The 25,473-nt window shown below is 53.4% G+C and overlaps 2 protein-coding genes across 3 annotated transcripts; one reads left to right on the top strand and one right to left on the bottom strand.

Annotated features, from left to right (window-relative positions):
• The first annotated feature begins 184 nt into the window (after nucleotides 1–184).
• On the top strand, nucleotides 185–6,793 carry PSMB3 (proteasome 20S subunit beta 3). The gene is made up of 6 exons (XM_074557524.1): nucleotides 185–346; nucleotides 733–917; nucleotides 1,421–1,528; nucleotides 2,115–2,292; nucleotides 2,610–2,704; nucleotides 3,205–6,793. The coding sequence occupies exons 1-6, from the start codon at nucleotides 344–346 to the stop codon at nucleotides 3,251–3,253; spliced, it is 618 nt and encodes a 205-aa protein (XP_074413625.1). The 5' UTR covers nucleotides 185–343; the 3' UTR covers nucleotides 3,254–6,793.
• PIP4K2B (phosphatidylinositol-5-phosphate 4-kinase type 2 beta) lies at nucleotides 6,049–25,045 on the bottom strand. 2 transcript variants are annotated; one of them, XM_074557519.1, is made up of 10 exons: nucleotides 24,815–25,045; nucleotides 17,231–17,328; nucleotides 15,947–16,043; nucleotides 13,349–13,501; nucleotides 12,395–12,541; nucleotides 11,973–12,011; nucleotides 10,718–10,831; nucleotides 9,685–9,943; nucleotides 9,132–9,235; nucleotides 6,049–8,333 (listed from the first exon to the last, which is right to left on the bottom strand). In XM_074557519.1, exons 1-10 carry the CDS (start codon nucleotides 24,992–24,994, stop codon nucleotides 8,253–8,255), a joined length of 1,272 nt encoding a protein of 423 aa, XP_074413620.1. In that variant the 5' UTR covers nucleotides 24,995–25,045; the 3' UTR covers nucleotides 6,049–8,252. The 2 variants fall into 2 exon arrangements, with proteins under 2 accessions (XP_074413620.1, XP_074413621.1); XM_074557520.1 differs by lacking the exon at nucleotides 24,815–25,045 and adding an exon at nucleotides 23,434–23,553.
• Nucleotides 25,046–25,473: the final 428 nt, after the last annotated feature.

Here is a 25,473-nt window from a genome sequence, read left to right as displayed (position 1 = left end):
CACCCCCCCCCCGTCTCAGCCAATCACCTGAGCGCCCCAGCCTCTCCCGCCAGTCCCCAGCAGCCTCCGGCTCCAGGCGGCGGTGGCGACCAATGGCGAGCGTGGAAGGCGAAATCACTGGGGGCGGCCACCAATGGAAAGCGTTGGGGTGAGAGCGGCAGTGGCAGTGACCAATGGGAAGCGGTGAGGGCGGGAGCGGCGGCGGCGCGGCGCGGCCGGAGCGGGGCCTGGGCAGAGACCGGGCCGGGAGCGGAGCGGGGGCGGTGCGGGGACACGGCGGTGACACAGCAGTGACAGAGCGGTAACAGAACGGTGACTGAGGGGTGACCGAACAGCCGCAGCCATGGTGAGACTCGGGACGGCACCTCCGGGGCCCAGCACAGCGCGGGGCGAGGCCGGTCCGTGAGGGGAGGCCCGTGGGCAGCGGGGCAAGGAGCGGCCGGGGCTGAACCTCAGCTCGGGGTGGCGGTACCGGAGGTGCCCCGGAGGCCGCTCAGTGAGGGGAGGACCGTGGGAAGCGGGGGAAGGAGCGGCCGGGGCTGAACCCCAGCCCCGGCGGGCGGTACCGGAGGTATTCCGGGCGTCCCTCCAGTGTCCCTGAGCCGCCGCTCCGTGAGGGGAGGCTCGTGGGGAGCCGGACAAGGAGCGGCGGGGGCTGAACCCCTGCTCGGGGTGGCGATACCGGGACACCCCGGAGGCCGCTCCGGTGCCCTGAGCCGCCGCTCTGTGCAGTCGATCATGTCGTACAACGGCGGGGCCGTGATGGCCATGCGGGGCCGGGGCTGCGTGGCCATCGCCGCGGACCGGCGCTTCGGCGTGCAGGCGCAGACCGTAACCACCGACTTCCAGAAGATTTTCCCCATGGGCCAGAGGCTCTACATCGGTCTGGCCGGGCTGGCCACGGACGTGCAGACCGTGTAAGTGAGGGCCCGATAGGGCTGGGGATTTGGGCTAGTGGGAAATAATGGGAATTAACGGTGCCGGTGCTGCTGTGCCTGGTTCTGCTGCTGGGAGAGGTTTGGAAATATAAAGCAGCATGATTGGGATCACGTCGCTGCTGGAGTTGGGATTTCACTGCTAGAGTTGGGATTTTGCGGCTGGAGTTGGGATTTCACTGCAAAAATTCAACTTGCACCGCAGAAACGAAACTTTTGCTGCTAAAACAGAACTTTCACTACTAAAATTCACCTTTCACTGCTAAAATTCAATTTTAACTCCTAAAGTTGAACTCTCACTGTTAAAATTCCACTTTCACCCCTGAAATTCAGCTTTTCCTCTCACAGTTCCAGCTCAGCTGCAGCAGCAGTTGTGTGTGCAGCCTTTGGTGCTGGTGTCTGTTAGCAGCAGAAGCAGCCAGGCCTGGCTGAGGGGAAGCTGCAGGACCCTGCTTTGCTTTAAGCCCAGCTCTGATCTCTTGCAGGGCCCAGAGGCTGAAGTTTAGGCTGAACCTCTACGAGCTGAAGGAGGGGAGGCAGATCAAGCCCCAGACCTTCATGAGCATGGTGTCCAACCTGCTCTACGAGAGGAGGTAAAACTGCAAAGCTGCAATATCTGTGTGGTGCCAGGGAGGGCTGAGGGTGCTGGGGTGGCCAGAGGAGCTTGGATCATTTCCTGCTGTCACCACCCCCTCCCTGAGCAGGTTTTTGTTCTCTTGGGGTGACATTTCCTCCCCAAATTCGAACAGAATCAGTTGTCAAAGCAGAACAAACTCCTGCTGCTTCAGGGTGGTCTGCTATGCCAAAACCATTGCAGGGCTCTCCCTGAAAGGAGCTGTGGGATGGTTTCTGTGCCGGGAAAACATTTCTGAGGATGTGGGACTGCACCAGGGCTTGGACTGGGGACAGCTCTGGGGACTGGAGGGAATGGCTGGGTTGGAAATTCAGGGAAGAGAGGGTGAGCTCTGGGAATGGTGATCCCAGAGCTCCAGAGCCGGAGCTCCAGGAGTGTTTGGACACTGCTGCTGGGCACAGGCTGGGATTTTGGGGATTGTCCTGTGCTGGGATGATCCCTGTGGTCCCAGAAGAGCAGGGTGATCCTTGTGGTTCCTCCTGGGCTGTCCCTGGGCTGTCCCTGGGCTGTCCCCAGGGCTGTCCTGAGCCCAGCTGTGTCCCCAGGTTTGGTCCCTACTACACGGAGCCGGTGATCGCGGGGCTGGACCCGCTCAGCCACGAGCCCTTCATCTGCTCCCTAGACCTCATCGGCTGCCCCATGGTCACTGACGACTTCGTGGTCAGTGGCACCTGCTCCGAGCAGATGTATGGGATGTGCGAGTCCCTGTGGGAACCCGACATGGTCAGTGGGGCTGGGGTCACCTGGGATAGCCTGGGATCAGCTGGGATGGCCTGGGGTCGCCTGGGGTCACCTGGGGTCCCCTACCTGGCATCTCCTGGGATCACCTGGGATAGCCTGCAGTCACCTGGGGTCTCCTGGGGTCCATGGATTCAGGAGTTCTCCCTCCTGTGCCCACTGGAGACGCTGAGCTGGGCTTCATTCCAGCTGTGCCTTGTGCGGCCTGAGAGAGGAAGTTTGCAGGGTTTTGGGGGGTTTGGGTGAAATTTCTGGGGGGATGTGCAGCCCAGGTGAAGCCCTGTACTCCCTCTGTGCCCCAGGAGCCCGAGCACCTCTTCGAGACTATCTCGCAGGCCATGCTCAACGCCGTGGACAGAGACGCCATCTCTGGGATGGGCGTGGTGGTGCACGTCATGTGAGTGCTGGGGCTCCTGGGGGCTGGGCACTGCCTTCCCTTCTCTTCCTTCCCTCAGGAATCCCCAAACCCAGGGCCTGGGCACTGTCATCCCTTCCCTCAGGGATCCCCCAAATCCTGCCCCTCCTCAGCTAGGCTCTGTTCCTTCCTAGGGTTTGATTTTGCTGGAGCAGTTCCTTGCTGGAGCCAAGAAATGACTCCTGGAGTTTGAGTCCCTCTGCTCAATTCCCTGGCTGCATTCCCATGGGAATGAGGAGCTCTGCCCCTCATGAATACAGCATTAACTCTCACCTCTGTCACCAGCTGCCTTTGGAAAATCCCATTTTGCCCCTGCAGCAATCCAACCCTGGGAGCTCCCCACAATGAAGGGTTTATTTATTGTTGTCACAATCACCTGAGCTCCTGCCTGTGAACCTGGGACTTCTCAAGGCAGGACAAGCTCTAGGAAGGGTTTAAACCTGGGTTTAGCAGTAAATAATCTCATATTTTTCTCTTTCCAGAGAGAAAGACAAGATCACCACCAGGACCCTGAAAGCTCGCATGGATTAGCCCAGCCCAGCTGCTCTGTGCCACTTGGGACTTATTTTAAAATAAAACTCTGCCCTCAACTTCCCTTTTGGTGCCTTTGAGCAGGGTCAGGATGTCACCCTGGCTGCCAGGATACAGAGGTGGCTCCAGGAGTGTCACCCTTCATCCAGTCCATCCCTTCAGCACCTCCCAAATTGGGATGGAAATACAAATTATCCCAAGCAAGCAGAGGGAAAACCTAACCCTGTCCAGTGACAGGGACACCTTGACTGTCCCAGGGTGCTCCAGCCTGGCCTGGGATACTTCCAGGGATGGATCAGCGACAGCTGCTCTGGGAGTTCCATCCCAGCCCCTCCCAGGGGGGGAATTCCTTCCCAAAATCCCATTAAAACCCTTCCCCTCTCCCAGTTTTCCCCCATCCTGCTTCCCCCCAGGCCTCCTCCAGGAGGAGCAGCTGAGGGTGACCCCTCAAAGAGCACAGCAGGGAGGACCCAGATGTACACAAAGTTTTAATTTCTTTTTTTTTTCTCTGGTTGGAGACTCATCTTGTAACATGCATGCATTTCAAAACAGTAACAGTGTCTCAAACTGCTCCTAGCAAACAGACAAGCACAGAGGACTTCAAATTCCTATTTAAAAAACAGCAGTGAAAAAACCTAGAATGTTCTTTTTTTTAACTTTTAAATACTTTTTTTAGTTTTTTTAGGTTTTTATTTTGTTTAGGTTTTAGATTAAACTTAATTTATTCACATTTTTTTCTTTTCAATTCAGTTGCACTGATTAGCCCTGCCCACCCTCGTGACCTGTGTGTGGAATCTGCTCTCCACTCCCATTCAGCTGCTTAGGCAGCCCCAGAGCAGCAGAAATTTTGAGTGGTTTCCACTAAAAATGATGTGTCCAGAGCTCTGCCATCCCAGTTATCCATGGGATCCATACCACAGAGCCAGGACAAGGGGCGGGGGCTGAGTGGGACACTTGGAGTGGCTCTGCAGGAAGGGGACATTTGGGAATTTGGGGCTGTGGCCATGCTGGGGACACTCCCCTGGTTTTGGAGGAAAATCCTTCAGCTGGGGGTGAAATTCCAGGTGTAGCTGGAAGGGAGGCCTGGGAAAGGACTGCATAGTAGTCATGGATTGGGAATATCCACCACCACAACCTCCTCACCTCCCTGAGCCTGCCCCGGCTGGGAAAGCAACTCCCAAAATAGCAGTAACAAAAACAAATAAACAAAAAACCATCCGAACAAACAAAAAACTCAAAAAACCCCCCAAAAAACCAAAAAAAAGGAAATAAGACTCAAAGTGGTTCTGATTTCCTTGCTGATTGTGCTGATCCAGATTCCAAGCTGGGACTGTGGGAGTATGGCCTTCCCCCTGCTGCCCTGCTGAACTCTGTCCCCAGTGGGGTGAATTCCATGCCCATGGGATAAATTCCATCCCAGCAGGATGAATTCCACCTCCATAGGATGAATTCTGTCCCAACAGGATCAATTCCATCCCCACAGAAGGAATTCCATCCCCACATGGTGAATTCGGTCCCCATGGGATCACTTCTGTCGCCAGTGGGGTAAATTTTATTCCCACAGGATGAACTCCATCCCCATGGGGTAAATTCCCAATTAATTCCATGATTGTGGCTCAGGATGGAGCCTGGGCCAGGCAGGGATGAGGAGGGACCAAGGGAAGGCTCCCACAGCTCCTGGGGCTGTTCCCCAAATCCCAGCCCTGGGGAGCCCCTGGAACCCCCAGTTCCCAGCCCAGTTCCTAGCCCAGCAGGTCTGCAGTGCATTTATTGCACTCCTGGAGCACAGCTGGCTCTGCCTCCCCTCTCCCACTCTGATTTGGGGGCTGTCCCAGCAGGGAAGATGGGAATTCCCAACTCAAAGCATATTTTGGGGGTTTTAAATCCCTTAGGAATGTGGATCCTGCAGCTCCTCCTGCCTCAGGCACTGCAGAGGGGGAGATGCTGCTCACTGGTTATTTGGAGCTCCACTCGACCAAATTTTGCTTTATTTTGGCCAAAATAAATCCTGAATTCTGCTGCAAATCCTGCCAGTTAAATGTCTTCTGCAGGGTTCATGCTAAGGACAGGGACATCTACATTCAGCAAAAACTAGAATTAAATCCACACTAAAAACAGACAACAAACTAGCATAAACAGTTGTAAAACCAGAACTGAAACGGCTGGGTTTTCCTTTTTTTTTTTTTTTTGTTTTTTAAATACTTGACTTAAAAAAGTGACCTAAAAAGATTTAAAAGAAAAACCCAACAAAACAAAACAAAGCAAAGCAAAAAGAAAACGAAAGAAACAGAGCGAAAAAGTCCCTTTTAAAAACAAATCAAAATATTTGCAGCTTCACTTCTTGTTCCGGTAATAAAAAATACTGCCTAGAAACAAAATTTAGCATTTTTAAGCTAATGCTACTTCTGCAAATGTAAACAATATACAAAAATGCTTCTGTTAAACGAAGTTACATACCTGGGTAATACATCATTAGGTGAGAAAATTGCATTTAATCACTTTAATACACAATATGGCAACTGGACAGAAGGGGCAGAATCTTTGTGGGATGACCCCAGATTCACCTGGAACAGCCAAATTTAATCCCAGCAGGAGTTTGAAGTAAGAAATTATTTCCTGCTCTCAAATTTTCTCAGAACTCTGTAAGGATTTCTGCAGGAATTCCCTGGGTTTTGATTGGATTCCTTATTCATTATTCTGGAATTCAATAAAGGAGATTTTTTTGCCATCTTCACTCCCCTTTCTCTGGGTTTGCTCTGTGGTGTTCACCCACCTCCTGCTCTCTTCCTCTCCCCTTTTTCTTCTTTTTATTTATTTATGTTTGTTTTTTTTTTTTAATAGATGATTTCAAGATAAAACAACTTCCAAGCTACTCTCCCCAAAAGGAGAAGGGCAAACTTACCAGGTCAAAGTTGCAGATTCAATGCAGATTTTTTTTTTTAACTGTCAGGAATAAAAAGTGATTGGTGTTTAATTCCTAATTAGCAGTAAACTTAAGTGCTTATTAAGAGAGAAGCAACCAATATAATGCCCACAAAATGAAGCTGATGATGCCCTCCAAGTCCTCCCTTTTTTTTTTTCTTTTAAAGTATTTTTTAGCTGCATTTGGGTCGTGGCTTTTCCAGCTCCACAGCTTAAAACCCCTCCAGCCTCCCACACCAAAGGGGCAGCAGAAATTTGTGCCATGCCAAAGGGAAGGACCAAAAATCCTCAAATCCCATCAGGACCCCTAATTTTTCATTTCTCCAAAATTCTATTTACAGTGCACCCTCAGGGGCTTCATTTTCAGCCCCTCCCAAGGTGAGACCTGTGGGGGGATTCACATCAGGGGGGGAAATGGGGAGGGGGTGATGAGGAAATAAAAACCAAAAAATTCCCCCAAACCCCACATTCAGAATCCAGCCAGAGGCAGGGTTAATTTAGGGGAATTACCAGGGTGTGATGAGCACCAGTTATGTCTCAAAAAGGACCAAAATTCCACACAGCAAGAACTGTTACAGCACAGGACAGACACTCCCAACAGCTTATTCCCCAAACAAAGGCATGTGTGAAAAACAGTTCCAAGGCAAATTAAGCAACATGTTTCAACTGCAAAGAGGTTTGTTCAAGACTCTAAATCCTGCTTAAAAAAAGAAAGGAAATTAAGATTAAAAATCCAAACAACAAATCCCAAAACAAAGAACCAAAAGTTTTGTTGTGCAGCAGAGCAAACGAAACCCACAGCGAGGCTGCCGAGCTTGGCTGTGAAAGGGTTAAAGGAGACAAAACAGGACGATTTCAGTCACTCCAATCAGTCCCAAAATCCTTCAGGGGGGGCTAGAAAAGAAATCTGGTGTGAGAGTTCAACCATTTCCACTCCTGGAGGGTCACTTAGGGGGTTGGGAGCAGGATGAGCCCAGCCTCCAGCACTACCCCCTGGAAGCCAGGCCAATTCCTTCTGTGCAAGTCACATTTTTTAAAAATAAAACACAAAAAAACCAACCCAGCAACATCTGTCAGGACACAGATTCAAGTACCTGTTGCAGGAGAGGTGGGGAAGGAAGACTGAATAATTAGTTAGCTAATTAACACTGGCAGGATTGTGATGGTGACCTCAGAGCCATTCCTGGCTGAGGAAGTGGCCCAAAATCTTAGCCTGGATCTACAGGTACAAAAATGCCTTTTTTAAAATCTTTTTTTTTCTCTTCTTTTAAGAAAATCTTCAGAGCTGGCCAATTAAAATCACCCCATGTCTGAGCACATAATGAGCTGAGGTTGGTCAATGCCTCTCTCAGTTCTCTGCTTGTTTTTAGCTTTCAGGAGTTATACCTTTTTTTTTTTCAGACATCATCTTTGGTAGATGTTCATTTCCCTCACCTTTCTTGTAAATCAAGTGCAGTTACAAAAAAGTGGTTTGTTTTTTTTTCCTTTTCTTTTTCGTTATTTAAATTAACAAAAAAAATATAAAGTGTCCCAGTCTGAATTTACCTAAAGTTCAGCAACTCCTCCTTTTTATCAGTTATATTTTCCATCCTTGAAATGGTGAGCTATTTTCCTTCCAATTCCTACCGAGAGGGAAATAAAGGTTTTTTCTTTTTTTTTTTTTTTTTCTTTTTCTGGCCAAGCCAGTCCAATAAAACAACAACAACAACAACACAAAAAACAAGGAGTGGTTTGTGAGTCAGGCACTGCTGAATGTGACCCCTTGGGGACAGTGCCACACGTGTCCCAGCCCCTCAGCAGAGAGGAAAAAACGTCACTGGGCAGAAAGAGCAGTGCTGGAACAATGCACTTGGCATGTTTGGAAAAGCCCTCAAATCTGAGATCTGGGCGCTTCTGGAACGCCAAACCCAGAGGTGCAGCGGGCGCAGCGAGGATGAGGATGGGTTTTGTCACACGGTGCCACACGTGCCCCACACGGTGTCACAGGTGTGCCCTGGTGCTGCTGCAGTGTCTGTGCTGTCTCAGGCTGCAGGAGCAGCCCCCAGGCCTGCCTGCAGCCCTGCAGCAGGATGTGCCTCTATGTCAGGATGCTGGAGATGAACTCGTTGAAGCGCTTCGAGTACTGCTCCGGGTTCACCGTGGAGATCTCTGCTCCGGCCTGCAGAGAGACAGCGGGTCAGAGGGTAGCGGGGGGTCAAGGAGGGGTCAGGAAAGGGTCAGAGGGGCAGGGAGGGGGGAGCCGCACAGCCCCTCTGTTGGGGAGGACCCACAGCTAAGGGAAAACCCAGCAGGTCTGGAGAGATCTCCAAGGAAAATGACTTCGGCTCCAGCTGCATGTCCAGTCAGGGCACTGTGAACCTTCATGGCTCACAGCTTTAGGAGCATGAGAGCTCCAAAGGCTGAGTCAGGGAGGGTGAGGAAGGATTTCAGGAGAAAGGTTTTCCAGACAGAGGGGGTCTGAGTACTGGAGCAGTTCCCCAGGGAATGGTCTGGCCTCAGGGCTGCCAGGGTGGGATTTGGAGTCTGTGATGGGTCCCCTCCACCCCAGCACATTCCAGCATTCCACACAAACTCCCCGGGGTGCTGGCTGGGCTGGATTCCTCCTTAAAGATAATTCCAACCTCAGCAACGCCCTGATTCCATGTCCTGCTAGGCTGGGCTTTCCCAAGCCCTGCTGGGAGCCCAGGGGGACTGCCAGGACACAGAGGTGACCCAGGGGTGTCACTCTTCATGCAGTCCATCCCTCCAGCACCTCCCAAATTGGGATGAAAATACAAATTACCCCAATCAAGCAGAGGGAAAACCTAACCCTGAGGCGATATGGAGGGAAGTGTTAACCCCAGGGCTGGAGAATTCCCACCCTGGCAGGAAGATCAGTGCTGGGGACACCTTCCACCCCAGGAGATGCTGCAGAGCAGAAGCCCCAGATCCAAGAGCCCCCCTGGGCCAGGCTCACCCCATGTTTCACTGTCTTGGCAGCGTGTGCAGCTTTCTTCTTGGTGTCGTAGGGTGTGAGGATGTCGATGATGGCCATGAAATAAACCTCCTTCCTGGGGGCACCTGGGAGCACGGCAGGGGCTCAGTCCCCTGGGAACAGCCAATTGCACCCCCTCCTCCAAAAAAACCCCTGGGCACACCCAGCTTCATCCCCCTCCTCCAAAAACACCCCCTTCCAGCCAACACAAGGGACTGCCCAGCAAAGCAGGGACAGTCCTCCTGTCTCCTGGACTCCACCTTAAAGGTCTTTTCCAACCTCAGCAATGAGCTGTTTCCTTGTCCTGCTAGGCTGGGCTTTTCCCAAGGCCACCTGGAAAGCTCAGGGCGGCTGCCAGGACACAGGAATGGCCTCAGGGGTGTCACCCTGGCTGCCAGGACTGAACCACCTCACTTAGCCTGGGACACCTCCCCTTTCCCTGCCCTCCATCCTTCCTCCACAGTTCACTCACATCCTCTCTACCATCCACAGCTCCATCACACCTTCCTTGCCCTCCCCAGCTCCCCACACTCACTGTCATGGCTCTTCATGGCATACACATCCACGGAGGGGTCAAACTCCCCGGGCCCGAAGAACCGGGGGTAGTTGAGGAGGTTGCCGGGGCTGTCGGGGGGGGTCCCATAGGAGGAGATGGGGTTCCCCCCTAGCCCATCATTCTCACACTCCTCATCCTCTGCCCGCTCCTCCACCTCCATCTCCTCCTGTTCGGCCCGGTCCACATCGTGGATGCCCACCAGCAGGCTGTAATCCATGATCTTCAGCTGGGCTAAAAACTGGGAGAGAGGCAGCAGTGAGAGCTGACACCCACACGGGGTGGGGGAGGCTCAGCTCTACCCTGCAGTGCCTCCCTAGGGCTGGCATTGAGAGCTAAACTCTCCTGAGACTTCAGAGGAGCTGCACAGGCCCCCTGCCCTCAGCAGGACAAGGCTGGTGCAGGAGGAGTCATTCTGCAGCCCTGAGCCAGCAGCGAGGATGCACGTGGAAGCAGCTCTCTGGCCACAGAGAGCAGCAGACAACTTTCCCAGGCCTTTCTGGGGAAAGGCTGTGAGAAGATTAGAGAAAAGCATGGTAAATAATTCTTATCTTCACTTGTTCCACCTGTTGTTGTGTACTGTTGGCTGGGGGTCTGTACAAATCACAAATGGGGTGGAACTGCTATGGAACACCTCTCAAGCTGTTGTATTTTCCAGCATCAGTCTCATTACATGGTTATGACAATGTGAAGATGCCAGCAGGTCACATTTTTGCTAGTAGATAAAGAACTCAATGTAACAACTTACTTCAAAAGTTTTTTGACCAATCACACAAAGCAAAAGCACATTGACAGTAGTCCTATCCAACCACTATAAGCACACATACCCTTGGTTAAATAATACCTGCTTATTTTGAATACAATACCTGCTTGTAAGCCTTCAAACACAATGCACAGAGCTCCATTATTAAACTTAGAACTTCCTAACATCTTGCTAGATAGACTTTTCTGCAGCTCAGGGAGTGAGGGGATGCAGTGAGGGGAGACAGAGCAGAGCCGTCCCCCAGGAAATTACCTCCACATCCCGCTTCAGCTTCTCAAGGAAGTTCTTTTTACTGTCTTCTCCAACATGCAGCTTCTGACCCTCATTCAAGAAGTCGTTGTCCTTGAAGGTTGGGAGGTCCTTGGCCTGCAACAGAAAGCCTGAGGTGAAATTCCCCAGCCCGCTGCCAGGGGAGGGCTGGCACATAGGTGTGGCTGCAAAAGCCCCTGCTCAGTCTGGGCTTTTAGGGTGCCCCAAGTTCAGTGAGGATGGAAAGGGCATCAGGCAGAGCACAGGAAGTGTCAGGGAATCTGTGGGCTCAGCTGGACCTACAGGGAAGCTCGAGGGAGACGTGGAGCAAGTCAGCTTCAAAAACTGCATAGCTGGGCCAGGGATGCTCCAAGCAGCTCCCAGAACTGAAATGAAATTCATGAAATAAATTTTCTTGGTTTCTGACTGCAGGGGGAAAGGGGTGAAGGCTTGGGGGAAAAAAAAAAACCAAACAAATCTTCTCTTCCTAAAGATTTGAGGAAAGCATTCAAGCCACGGTTTTTTGAAGGATCTGCCTGCAGCAGGCCCTAAGGATTCTGGGCATGTGGGAGAACTTAGAGCCCCTTACTGCCTCAGGGTTTCAATTCTTTAGTGACACAGGAGGGTGGGGTGGCTCTGTGAGCTCACATGAACCACCCAACTGCATGGGCCAAGGAGTTATCAGGGGATTTAGGGCAAATGGGAGTTCCTTGGCTGCTGGCTGGCATCATTTAGGGCAGGCTGGAGCAGATTCCAACCATGAAAATCCTACGTGCAGAACATGGACCAGCACAGGGCACTGCTGGGATTTCCACAGGGATTACAAAGCAGCAGCACAGAAGTCCTGCAGGGGAAGGAAGCTTAGCCCTGAATTCCCCCACTCAAGCCAGTTTTAGGAATGTGCCAAGGATCTAGTTTATAAATCTTCTGGTGGAAGATCTACCCCTGACCTGCCTGGGGTTGGTAGCTAGGGTGCTGTGAGGAAATCCTTCCTCAGGGACAGCACTGCCCTCAGGTGGGGTTTGGTTCTGCTGGGACTGTCCCCCAGCCCTGGTAGTGCCACCAGAACACAGTAGGGCAGGCAGAGCCAGCTCCCTCCCAGCCTGAAAGGGGGGACAGAGACAGGGCGAACTGAGGGCCTGAGGAACCTCCCCTGCTCAATACCCCAGGAAAAGGAAATGGAAAAGGGAACTCAGTTGCATCTGTCTGCTTCCAAGCACCAGGAGAAAGGAAAGGCTGGCCAGGGATGCTTCCATACCTTCTCTTTATCACTTGCTTCCCTGGATACTGTTGAGCCCTAAGAAAGAAAAAAAAAAAAAAAAAAAAAAAAAGAAAACATCATTACTGCACCCTGGGTCACACTCCCAATGGACCAACATTGAACCTCCATGCACAGCCCCCTTAGACCTGATTCCCTGAGCAGACCCCAAAGCCCCGGAACCCTGACAAGGGGGGTTCCAAGTCCAACCCCCAGAGTTCTGATACCTCAGGTTTTAGTTTTTATATTTTTCAGATTTTGTTATGCTTCAGTGTGTGGGTCTGTGCTCCATATTATGGGATGCTAAGCTCTCTTCACAGAGCAGGGAGACAAAAGAATTCCTTCTCCATTCTGTAACTCTGTCTGGCCTCTGCTGTAGGTCAGGCTCGATAAGGCCTCACCCCAGCCCCCCAGGGCCTCACCTTCAGGTCGTACTTCCTGTGCACGGTCAGCCTGTGGCTGAAGACGTTTCTGGTGACCACCATGTAGGTCTCCACGCCGTCCACGGTGAGCCGGTACATGCCCAGGAACTGGGGCAGCAGTGTGTTCCCATGGCACTCCACAATGAACTGGGGGACAGCAGGAAGGGACAGAGCTCTGTCACACAAAGCCCAGCTCTGATAGGACACAAACTTGCTGAGGTGCTGCAGCCAAGGCACCCACGGGAAAGGAAAGGAGGATTGGAACAGCTCCGGGGGTCTCCAGGAAAGGAGTGAGGATGTGAGAATCCCATTCCCTGAGCAAGATGGTCCAGGGAGTGCCAGCCTGCCCATGGCAGGGAGCTGGGACATCTCTAAGGCATTTCTCAATCCTGGGATTCTGTGACTCTGTGTATGGAGCTGGGAGATCTTCAAGGCTCCTCCCAATCCTGGGATCCTGTGACCCTGTGTGTGTCCAGCCTGCTGTGACAGGCAGGTGTTCACTGACATTGCCCAGCTTCACTTCTCGTGGTTACCTCGCTGTGCCTGGAACTCAAGGCCTGTTAAACACCCCCTGCTCGGAACCCCTGCAGAGCAGATGGGCTGGAAACCAGCACCTGGACCAGGACATTTCCAGCTGTCCCACTGTGACCCCACTTCCCTCCAGCCCCTCTGAAAGGTCTGAGGCAACAAATGAGGCTGCCTGTTTGCAGTTCTGATCTACCAGGGATCCATAATTTATTGACACAAGGGCCAGGATGAGCTGGGAAGGGGCTCAGCACCACAAACAGCTGCTGAGTTGTCCCTCAGACATTCATCCCTCAGATTTTTGTCCCTCAGACCCTAAAGACCATTTTTCCCACAAAACCTGCGTTCAAGCTCTGCCAGCTGTGAATCCAAGCTTCGGACCCCCAGCAGATCCCCAAGTGCGCACGGGGGGCTCCAGACTCACCATACCTGGTGGTACTTCTTGAGGATGTTGTGCATCTCTGCCACGTCCTCGCTGGACACGGCCTTGATGACGAACCTCCTGTCGTAGGTGGTGAGGAAGCGCGCGCCGCAGCGGCCTTGGCTGTCGCTGTTCACCGGGGCGCTGCGTGTCACCGAGTTCTGGGGGACAGACATGGTGTGGGGATGGTGCCAGGAGCTTGTCACCTCCCTCAGCAGCAGGGTCAGCCCCACAGGAACCCCTGAGCAGCTCTGGGAAGCAGGGCCAGCCCCACAGGACCAGCTCAACCACCCACTCTGGCTGTGAACTCCAGATTTGGTGCTGCTGAGGGTAAAATCCAATTGTTTAAAAGTCTGGACGTACTTTTAGGGCTTCCAGATGGCCCCCTGATTTGCTGGCAGGTTTTACTCCAACACCTGGGGTGTGTTTTTGGAAGGTGTTTTTTACAGGTGTAGGATATATAGGCCAAGAGCTCTCAGCATTTCCTCTCAGGGATTTAAGAACAGTCAGGATATTCCTAAGGCTTAAGGAAAACCAGACCAAAACAAACTGAAATTCCCCTCAAAAAGCAGCTTAGTCTGGCCAAAATCTCAGTGTTTGGGGATTCTTCACAGGTCATCCTGCACCAAAAACCACCCTCAGGCTCCGCTATTCTTACTCCTGGACGTACAAGATGAGTATAAACAGCTTGGTTGTTCTTCTGACAACCAGCAGCATCTGCCTTTAGATCCCTGTCTCCACCCATAGCAACCAGACAGTGCAGCAGGGCTGGAAAATCCCAGGAAAACAGTAGAGCAGGGATCAATTCCCTGAGCCACAACACCAGGTCTTTGTTCTAATGCCTCTCCCCAGGTAGCGGGGCCTGCTGCGAGCTTCTCCCTCAGCCCCAGTCACTGCTGCTCACACCTCAAGCTGTCACCTGTCCCCTGTCTGTCCTCTCCACCTGCCCACAAGTCATTTTATCAACCAGCAACCTCTCACCAGCATTTCTTGTTGGGGAGGGCTATGAAACACAGCAGCACCAACACTGGTCCTTAAGTTTTCCAGCATTTCTGCGCTGGACATTGTGTTTCAGGCTGGATTATTTAGTTTTTTCAGGTGGCAGTGGCACTGCTGTGTCCCCCTCGCTCAGCTCTGGCAGCAGAGGGAGCCTGCAGCAGAGCCTGCTCTGAGAGAGAGATTTACCACGTCATGCTGCAAATGAGCCTAGAGGTTTCCTTTCAGAATGAAGCATTTAAAGCTTGTAAAACTTTAATGAAGCAGGGGAAAAACTCTGTTGCTGCCAAGAGCTTTAGAGAGCATCAGGAAAATAAAGGCAAACAGAAAAATCCCCTTTGCTGCTTGCTGACATTTGCAAAGGGGTCTGTGCCAGGCAGTTTAATCAGCCCTCATGTCAAAACCACAGAGCTTTTCTTCTGGAGCTGGGAAGCAGAAATCGTGACCACACAGAGCATTACCAAACTCACAGCCCTCAGCTCCCTTCCTGTCACTCCCCCTTTTCCCACAGTTGGGGTGTTAAGTTCAGCCTCCTGGCTCCGTTCCCACCCGAACCATCATACTTTACCCACCTGAATTTAGCTCAATTAACATTTTCTGTTCCAGCTGAACAGAAAACACTTTTAAAAAAGCCAAAGCAGCCCAGAGATGGGGGAAGCAATCCCTCAGAACAAGAGGGGGAGTGTAAATGATGAACTACAGAGAGTGTGGGTCAGACCTGGGGAGGGTGTCATCACAAAGGGCTGTGACACGGCACAGGGGGAGGCAGTGTGGGACCAGCCCTGCTCCAGCTGCTCTTTCCACCACGCAGGGAGCACGTGGAGGGAACAGGGAGGCTGCAGCACTCCCCCACATGCCTCTGCAGTCAGTGTTCCAGGGGATGCCCCTGGCACCGTTCCCGCTCTGTCACCACTTGCTGGGGACACTCCAGCTCCCTGACACCCAGCCTGCTCAGGGCTACGTGGCCACCACTGCCCTGCTGGCCCTGCTCCATGTGATCTCCCAGCCCTGAGCTGCCCCTGCTGCTCAGGGCTGGCCTCCCTGGCCCTGCTCTGGGTGATCTCCCAGCCCTGAGCTGCCTCTGCTCAGCTCCTTGTGCTCAGGGCTCAGAGCTGGCTGAGGAAGGGTGGCCCTGCTGCAGCAGCCAGAGTTGTGACATCCCCAGAGTCCTCAGAGCTGAGCCCAGCAGTGTTAACAGCAGACTCCTCTCCAAGAAAATCAGCGCCTCTGGCATTAGGGAATGGATCCCAAAGCACGAGCCACCTTGATACACCCAGTTCAACAACACATACTTGATTGAGGGCAGCAAATTCATCTGAATCTGTACAAACACTACAGACTCATTTTCCTTGCAGATATTCCAGGCTGGATCATTGTTATTCTCCACCTCCTGCCTGCCACCTGTGCCCCCATTTCATGCCTTGGGAGCAGGGATCACCATCTCCTCCTACTGCCCTGTGCTTGGCACAGCAAGATGCACTGCACTGCTGTGGTTCTGGTGGAACCACTCAAACACCAATTATAAATCCAGAAAAGCTGCTGGCAGCAACATATCAGCATGGTTTCTCTGCCAGGATGGCTGCTCTGTCCTAGAAGAGAAGAGAGGGTACCTGGTAGTCCTGGTCATCAATCCCAAATCTCTCCCGGAGGTTCCGGAACACCAGGGGACAATACTCCTTGAATTTGAAGCGGCTGGGCAGGTTCTCCCTAGGGCAGGGCAGAGATGTCAGCAGTGCCACCCAATGCCATGCTGGCTCCCCCTCGCTGCCAGCCCCCCAGGACACCCCAGCCTTGCCCTCGGCAGGGCAGCTCCTTGCTTTGGATGTCCACAAAACCCATCTCTCCCAGGGAACTCTGCAGGATCCTGGCTAACAGGGATGGGATGGGAGTGTGGAGCTCGTGTGGCTGCCAGGGCAACCCTGCCACAGGCAACTCTGAGGGAGCCATCCTGCTTGTGCCCTCCTCGTTGGGTCTGGCACACTGGCACACAGCTGTCCCTGTACATGCTGTCACCACTGTCACAGAGCTGTCCCAGCACACACTGTCCCGGCACACTAGGCAGAGCTGCGGGAGCAGAGGGACTGGGCTCTGGCTTCAGCTCCCACCACAGCACCAGAAGGGTCAAGGCCCCAGAGAGCAGCTCAGCCGCAGCACCCAGGAGAAGGGGATCAGCTCCAGCCTGGCTCTGCTGCCCCCAGGCACAGGACAGGGGACAATGACAGCATTCCCTGTCACTGAGGGAGCTACGTCTGCTCCTCCCACAGCCCTGAACCTGCACAGGGAGAGAAGCAGAGTTTGGTCCTGTTTGGACACAGTGGGAGAATTTGGCAGCTCCTTCTCAATGAGAAACCCAGGCAGTGACAGGTGGGGAGCTCAGATCTTCTCTGGAGGAGAAGGGAGACATCAGATCCTGCATGTTGGATGTGCCAGGAGAGACAAACTTCCCAATCACCTCCCACTCTGCAAAGCTGATCCCTGTGAAGCTTGGGGAAAATGAAGGATTAATCAGGGAACACTGCAGCCCTGCAGAGCAGGGATGGAGAGAGAACACAGCTCTGAGCACCAGCCACAACCACGATTTCAAAAAAGGTTCCAAAAATGGATTTTTTGGGAAAAGGAGACAGGGGCAACTCCAGAGAGACTCCATGAGCACAGCACAGCTACAGAGCTGCCTCCTGTGAACAGTTTAATCCCTCAAAGGATGCAAACCAACCACCACAGAGTATCTCAGTGACAGACTGACCACACCATGGCCTGTCCAGGGTCTGGGCAGGGTACAGGGCATGGATCCTCCTGGCCGTAGAGCTGGGAACAACCCAGAAGGCCTCCCCGAGGCCAGTTTGCCTCACAGCACAGAGCTCTGACCACAGAGAGGTTGGGAAGCTCCTACTTACTTGTTGAATAGATGATTGTCCACCTTAATCTTACTGTAGGCTTTAAAGTCATCGGGCATTAGCATGACGGGGACGGGAACATTGCTGAGCTCATTGATCTGCAAGAGAGAGGAAAGGGAGACTCAAACCCAGGTCCCACTGCCCTGGGGACCTGCAGGGATGTCCAACACCTCAGGGGATGGGTTTGGGGCACCGTGACCCATCAGACAGAAACAGCTGGGGAACACTGTGGTGACAGGCCACAGCAGCACCTCGTTCCACAACATGGTCAATCCTCCTGAGACAACCTTTCCCCCTCCACTGACCATCCAAGACACAGCTGAGAACCCAGACAAACCCACAGGCCAAGAACCAGCAGATTTTAAGTTTTAACTTAACCACCTCACTGAGAAAATATTCCAATTTTAATTATTCCTGCTACAAACCAGGATGACCAAAGCCTTTGCTGCAGCTCAGCACAGCTCTCCGTGGATGCTGTTTCCATGCTGGCTGTCTCCTGTTGCTTTCATCCCACCTTCTCTGGAGGGATGAGTCACTCACTAGATTGTTTTTGCTCCTTAGTCATGTGTGGCAGCCACAGGAACACGGGGTAGCAGAAGAATGAATGCTCAGCTACTATTGTACAAGCGGGCTCATGCTGCAGCACACAGTAGTGCCAGCATTAATAATAATAATAACAACATAATAATAATAAAGATCCACCTCTGGACTGTGTCTGGCTGCCCTGCTCCAGTCACTGACAAGACTATGCCAGAATCAAGAAGTTTCTGAGCTGCCTTTTCTGAAGATAGCCTAGTGCCACCTCCCCCAGGGACTCCCCACAGCCCCATCTCACTGAACTCACGTTAACAGCCTGGATTCAGGAAACAATTCCATTCCAGCTCTGTTCCCATGACTGCTGTGCCAAGCAGGTAGTGCAGGAGAGGGAGGCAGACAACGCTGGCACCAGCAGGGGTTGGCTCCAACTCCCAGCACCAAAACCTCCAGCAGATCAAGTGACTCCCAGCACACTGGGAAAGTTGCTGGAAAACTTCCCTGCTGGCTGGGAGCAGGGGCCAGGCTCAGGAAAGGGATCCAGCCCTGGGATTCCCCGCTCCCTGCGTGCAGCAGGACACACAGCACTGCCCAAAGTGCTGCCACATCCCTGCTGGGCTCCACAGGGTTCAGTCCCGGGGACGTGCCATGAGCCAATTCCATGCAGCCCATATTTATCCCACCCTTTCTCCATCGTTACCACGAAAATCCAGACCAGATTTAACACACGTCAGACTGGGAAGAAAGACACATCCCAGTGACAGGAGGGAAGGTGGCTATTTTCAGAGCCAGCCATCCCACACAACAGACAAGAAGCGGGAAGCGAAGCGGCCACGGCTCCTGGAGGGAGCGGAGCTGCAGCTCTGCAGAGCCCTGCTCTGCAAAGCCCTGCTCTGTAGCACACAGCTGATGCCTTAAGGGTTTATGTTTTTCAGATCCTGTGCTAGATTGGGGTATGATTCTGAACTCCCTACAGAGTGTAAGCTCTCATCACAGTTTGATAGGATAAAACAATCCTTCCAGGCCTGAGAACCAAAGCCACCATCACAGCCTCAGGCCTGAAAAGTATGAACGGGAATTAATGGGAGAGGGGGAGAGCAAACTGGGGGACTGTGACTTCATTACCTGAAGCTGTAACTGGACAATTAACCCCTGATATCCTGAAGAACTCCTGACTGTCATCCATCTCAGGTGTAGCCTCTGCACTGCCCAAGGTGTATTTGTAAAAGCCTTTAATAAATACCTACTTTATTCTCCAACTCTGTCTAGCCTCTGTTCTAGGTATCCAGCCCAAGGCATCACAGCGCTGCCACAAACCCTGTGGGATGTATGGAATAGGTTGCACAGACGAATGAATGAATAAATAATGGCACATATCCCTCACCGGCAGCATCCCCGAGCAGGGAGAGCCCGACGCCTCCCCGGGTTTGGCTCAATCCTGCACGGAGCCAACCCCTAAGCCAGAGGGGAGGGAAAAGGGAACAGACTCCAGGTGAGGAAGGGATCTCCCAGCTCGCAGCCACTGCAGGGAGCTGCATCAGAGTCCCACGCAGAGATTTCCCCTCGGGGAGAGGAGAAAACAACTCATTCTGCACTGAGACAGAGGCGCTGCCTCCAGCCACTAATTATTGCTGTCTGCCAGGAGGGGAAGCTTGACAGCTCCTGCCACACGCCTGCTCCCAACCCAGCCTGCTCCCAGCCCTCTTCCCGCCGTGGGGAAGGCACAAACAAGCCATTATCAGCTCCTTGCTGAGCGGAGGAAGGGTGCTGACGACTGAGAGGGAACAGCGATTCGGAGGCTGCCTCCTCGCTGGCAGCAATTCAGACACAAATGTCCTGAGGCCTCGCTGGGTGCCCTCGTTTCTGCAACGGCATAAACCTCAAAGCGAGTGTGGGACCTGTTTCGAGGCTCCTGAGTGGCAGAAATGGTGCACGAGGATAGCTCTGAATCGTTTCAGAGGTGCCATCACTCCTCACAAGACAAGAGAGCCCCAAAAATCCTCCCTGTGGAAGCCTTTCCCCCTTTCCAGCAGAGCTGGCTGGATGCTTTGGGATCCGGCTTTGGAGGAGACAGGGAAAAGGAAGGGGGGTGTGCTGGGCGCCAAGATGTGGGTGAAGGGCTGGACTGCTCATTTTTAGACCCAGCACTCCCCACCTACCCTCCCCAATGTTAGCTCTGGGCCACTGGTCACTGGGCCTCTGCTCCTGGCACCAGTCTGGAAGAAAACACAGATTTATTTAGTTTAGTTTTGTTGCTCCGTCAGGTTTTTTAAATTTAAATTTTTTGTTGTTTCAGCACTGTGTGCTCCCACAGCAACACCCATGCCTGACACTTTCCCAAAGGAGAGGAACAAAAAGCCCCCACACACCTCGGGAAAGGGATATCCCAACCCCTCCCTTCTCACAGCACAAGCCTCAGCATCCAGCCCCCTTCCCAAGGATTATCCAGCCAAATCCTGAAACACCAGGAGTCCTTCCCAAAGGAAAGCCTGGCCAGCAGCACCTATCACCTCTCCAGAGGGATCCTCTCCTCAGGTTCATCCTGGGGGAATCTGAGCAGCCTCCTGGAGGGAGCAACGTGACAAACACCAGGCACATGTTTGCTCTCTCACCTTCTCTCTGGGGAGAGGCGTGGAGCAGCAAATTATATATAGCAGAGTGTGTGTGAGTGTGTGTCCCGGGGTATTTATGCTCCAGGAGGCAAGGTCACAGCAAGGTGCATGGCAGGGAGGTGCTCAGCTCCTGGGGAGCACATTCCCAGGGATCTGTGGCCAAAAAGAGGAAGAACTCTGCCTCGAGCAGGATCTCTGGGGCTGTGGTTACCAGGGAGATGCTGGGTGTGGTTCTGGAGGAGACAGGGACAGAGGGCAGAGATGCAGCAGCACCACAAACATACATGGACCCTGACAGGCTGTATTGGGCATCACAGACACTGCAAGGCGCAGGAGCAGCAGGCTGTACCGCACCTCTACCACATCACAGGTCCCCAAAGTGTGGACAGAATCGGTCCTGATCTGCTCTTAAACCCACTTCACTTTGTGGCCCAGCAGCACCACTCAGGATTCTAGGCTGAAGATTTCTCTTCAGCACCAAAGCCAACTCCTTTCCCAATAAAAGCCACATCAATATTCTGTGTCATTCAGGGACAGCTGTTGGGAGGAACGGGCCAGGCATAATTTTGTTTCAAAACCTGACTGTAGCCTCAAAGCGGCAATTAGCATTAGTAAATTGATGGGAAAATGCGATTTGTTTACTAACAAGATGCAGCTGATGGAGTGTGTGAGCCCACTCTGAGGGATTCTCAGCAACAGGAATTTGCTCAGGAAAATAAAGATACTTTGTTCCCCTCAAAGCTTTCCTATTAGGCATCTTGGTAAGTATTAGTTAAACTTTTTTATGCACTGTGGAAGGAGGTGAAAGACACATGGGAAAATCACTTTAGCACAGAGACAAACCCACAGCTGTGGCAAAACTTCGCTGCTGCTTAGCACAGAGCAAAAAAACCCTGTTTTCCATGACTTAGAGCATGATTAATCAGTATCCATGCTAACAACCCACTGTGCAAAGGGAGGGAAGAGTGAATCTTGCAGTCAGTAATTCCTCTGGGGACACCAGGATGCTTTAAGATGGAAAAAAAAAAGCATTCCCTGGTGAGAGCAAACCCATGTATTCCTGAAAAAAAAAGTACTTGGAAAGCTGCTGGAAAGGATTCCTGGCTGCATGACAGGGATCAGGCAGTGCCACTCTCCTGTCCCCAGTCCTGTCAGCCTCAGGGTCACTGGGAAGCATCCATGCTCCCAGTTCTCTCACAGGTGGGCAGAGCTGATGCATCCCTCGGTCCAAAAAAGGTGAGAAATGGGAAAATTCAACAACCAACCCATGGTCGTGGCAGTCAGCAGAAATGAGCCCTGTTCTCCTCACTGAACCACCCAGGAAAATCCTCCTTTGTCTCCCAAAAAGGAAAAGGGCTCCTGCAATGGGGATTTGAACAGGAAAGGGCTCCTGAATGAGCAGTTGGCAGCCAGGCCCTCGGTCATTCCAGGGGCTGGCACAGCCCTGGCCATATGCTGCTCTTTTCAGAGGTCAATTAGAGCTAGGCTGGGAAGGGAGAGATCCAGGCTGTTCCCACCATGCCAGGAGCAATTTCTGGGATCTGAGTGTTTGATATGTGGCAGATGCTGCTCTGGCAGCACGGAAGGCAAGGCTGCAAAGCAGGGAGGGCCATGCTCCACTCCCAGCACTGCTGTTTCCCTGGAATACTAACGAGCTCTGCTCCTGCTGGCAGTGCTCCTGAGGGCCTGGGAGATGGCTGCTGCTCCAGCCAGGAACTAGAGCCTCTGGAGCTGCCTCGAGCAAAATCCATGCAGCCAACAGATCTCCCCGTTCCCACAAGAACGGGACGTTTGTGCCTTTCCCCTGCCAGAGCCAGTGGAATCTTTTCCAGCTTAGGAATTGGCAGCCCTACAGACACAGATCCCAAACACCTCCTTGGGATCCCAGAGCCTTCCATCCCTACAGACACAGATCCTCAATCCCCTCGCTGGGATCCCAGAGCCTTTCATCAGCAGCACCTTACAACTGTTTCCATGGTTCCCAGAGCATCACACAACACTCCGTTCATCTCTCTGGCTGGGAGGTGGCTGCTCCCTTCCAGAACCGTCCCAACTTTCCCATCCTGTGCACATGGATCCATCCAGGGCATGGAAAACACACCTGGAGCACCACACACAGACCCTACCCCCAGGAGCTGCAGCTCCTCTCCCAGTGCCATGACAACAGCAGGAGAAGCTTCCCCAGTAACCATCCCCACATCTGCTGGATTAAGGGTCTAGCAAAAAACTCAGAAATAGAGGCTGGGCCACGGTGGCTCCACTTTTACACAAGTTCTCCCCTCCCCTCTGTGGTTTTCTGGTCCAAAATTCAAATTGTTTGCGTCATACTGCCCCTGTCTGGCCCTGCTCACAGCAGCCCCACCCCAATCCCACCCCTGGCTGGGACCACCAGGACCCGGTTACTGAAACGCTCCGAAGTGGTATTCCAGAAGGCAGCTCCTGCTCTTGGGGTACTCCTGGATCCTCTCCAGAGCCAGCCCTGCCTGTGCTCAGCAGCCTCTTTAAGGCTGTTCCAGACTGGGAGAAGGGCCCACGGGGATTTCTGCAGCACACTGCACAAAATGGTTGTTTGTTTGATTTCTCCGTGAAAAAGTTCACCCCATATCCAAACAATTCTGACAGGATCCTCCTGGCACAGCCCCGGGCTTGTGCTGAGAACTGTTTTCCCCTCCTCCCACTGCAAGGATCCCAGGGCAGAACTCCACGGACACAGCCTACAGTCTCTCACTCACCCACCCCTCCTTGTCCAAAGCAGCCAAATATTAAACAAATTCAAGGATTTCCAACAAAACTTAAAGGTATTCCAAACCCCTTAGCTGGAGGCACCTAATTCCAATTCCCACCTAAGCAAGGCACTGGAATCATCTCTCATCCACAGCTGCCACCAAACTCTCACCCCAATGTGGCAGAGAGGTGGAGGGATTTACTGGGAAATCCTAAACGCCTTCCCAAAGGTCAGGAGGTCACAGCTGAACTTTTCTCACCCCCTTTCCCAGCCCCTCAGCTCCTTCCTGGCAGCAATTTCTTCCTAATACACATCCGATATAATCTCCTTACCAGCTTAGTGTCAGCTTGCCTTCCTCCTTTTGCCCAAATATCTCACAGCCAAATGCTCCCAAAGTTACTCTGTCCTCATCCGGGGCCTCAAATTCCTGCCAGGCTCCTACTGCCCAGACAGCTACAACAAAGAAAAACACACCCCCAGCCCCCCCCAAAAGGCCAATTACCAGCAAGTAAACCGTCACAATGAGGCCAAAAATTAAACTCGGAAAATCCCACAATTTCCATTTCTTCAGGGCTGCTAATGGCACCACTGATCAAAGCCCGATTAAAATCATTATCCTGCTTCCTGGGCAAGGCTGGGAGCACTTGGAACATCCTTTGCCTCAAAGCCAGCACGGTGCTGAACCACATTTGGAAGCTGTCACTCCAGCCAGTCAGGCCAGAAGGTTTTTTTTTTTTTTTTAAATTCTTGATGTGTTATTTGTTTTGAGGAAAAAAATGAGCCTGAATCCTTTCACTCTCTAGGAAACATTCACTAATCCACTGGAGAAATAGGTGTGTCTGAGCCCTAAAAGTGGATTAATTGAGGAAGGGATGAGGCTTCTGGCTTCTTTGGCCAAGAACGGCACCCAGCAGCCACATCCGAAGATCAATCCTCGTGCCTGCCATCATAAACCCGGGAGAAGTTTCCAGAGAAAAGACAGGGATGGTCTTAGGAATTCCCAAAGGAGGTGGATCAGAACTGAGCCATCACAGACATTCCCAAGAGGTCCTCTCACAACTCGGTCCCAGAGGATCTGAGGCCAAGAGGACACGCACGGCCCGAGTCCTGCAATCAAAGGGGACAAACCCGGGACAAACCCCTCATTTTGGGAGATGGAGATGGGAGACACATTGTCCAATGTCCTCTGGGCTGTGACACAGGGGAATCCCTCACTGGGACAGCCATAGGGACAGTCCTGGTGGACACCCGGGGGTTGGAGCAGAGGGACAGGGCTGTGGGTGCCAAATTCGCGTCCACCCCAGTGCCAGAGGGGAGACTGTGCCACAGCAACATCGCACAAAAAAGTATCAGTCTCCCTGCCCAGTCCGGGAAAATGGGTGTGGAAAAGGTGTCGGGGTGGGGACACAGGGACGTGCCTGGCAGGGACAACCCGACCTGGGGATCCCCAAACCGCCTGGAGACACAGAGCCAGCAAAAAGGGACCACAGAGCCCAACGAGGGCTGGATCAGGGCTGGGATGCAAAGGGAAAGCAGGCTGGGATTCAGCGGGGTTGAGAGGGAAAAGGCCCAGCCCGAGGGGGAGCGGGGAAGGGTCGGATCTGAGGGACTCGAGCATTGCTAAGGGGGATGAGGGGGCGAGGCCCCGCTCCCGGGGTGCTCTGAGGGGCGGGGGTTTGGGGTGGGCTGGGGGGCCGCGCCGCCCGCTCTCACCGTGTGGTTCGCCCCCCACATAAGGACGCTGAGCAGCGGCTCCGAGGCCCGGAACAGCTTCACCTTCTGGCACACGAAGTGTTTCTTCTTGGTCTTGGTCTTGCTGGCGCTCAGGGCCGAGCCCACGGCGGCGACGGCTCCCGCCGCCGTCCCCGCGGCCCCCGCGCAGTTCGCGGCCATGGCGGACCCGACCGACCCCCTCCCCGTGCCCCCCTACCAGCGCCTCCACATGGTTCCGCCCGGCCCGGCTCGCCCCCCCTCTCGCAGTGGTACCGCCCGGCCCCGTCAGCCCCGGCCCCTTAAGCTTCCCCCTCGCCGGCTCTGCCCTCGCCCCCCCCCGCCGCTGCCACGGTGGTTCGGTCCTTGCCCCCCCCTCCCCCCCCCCCGCCTGCCCCCGCGGTGGTTCGCTCCGCCGTGGCCGGCCGAGCCCGCTCCGGCCCCGAGCCGAGGAGGCGCCAAGATGGCGGCGGGCTGAGGGGGTGGGGAGGGGGAAGTGCCATGTCCCGCCCGAGCCGGGGGAACGGCGGGCGCTGGCGGAGGGAGAACCTCGGCTTGGGCTGCGGCAGGAGCGGGGAGAGACGCGGCACGCACTGGGCTATGAGAGGGAACAACGGAGAGGGACAGCGGACAGAGGAGAGAGAGGGGAAAAAGCCCTATTT

The sequence above is a fragment of the Zonotrichia albicollis genome, chromosome 23 (assembly GCF_047830755.1).
Source record: "Zonotrichia albicollis isolate bZonAlb1 chromosome 23, bZonAlb1.hap1, whole genome shotgun sequence".
Lineage (NCBI taxonomy): Eukaryota > Metazoa > Chordata > Aves > Passeriformes > Passerellidae > Zonotrichia > Zonotrichia albicollis.
Note: the sequence above shows the minus strand (reverse complement) of the source record. Positions and strands in the feature narration are given on the sequence as shown.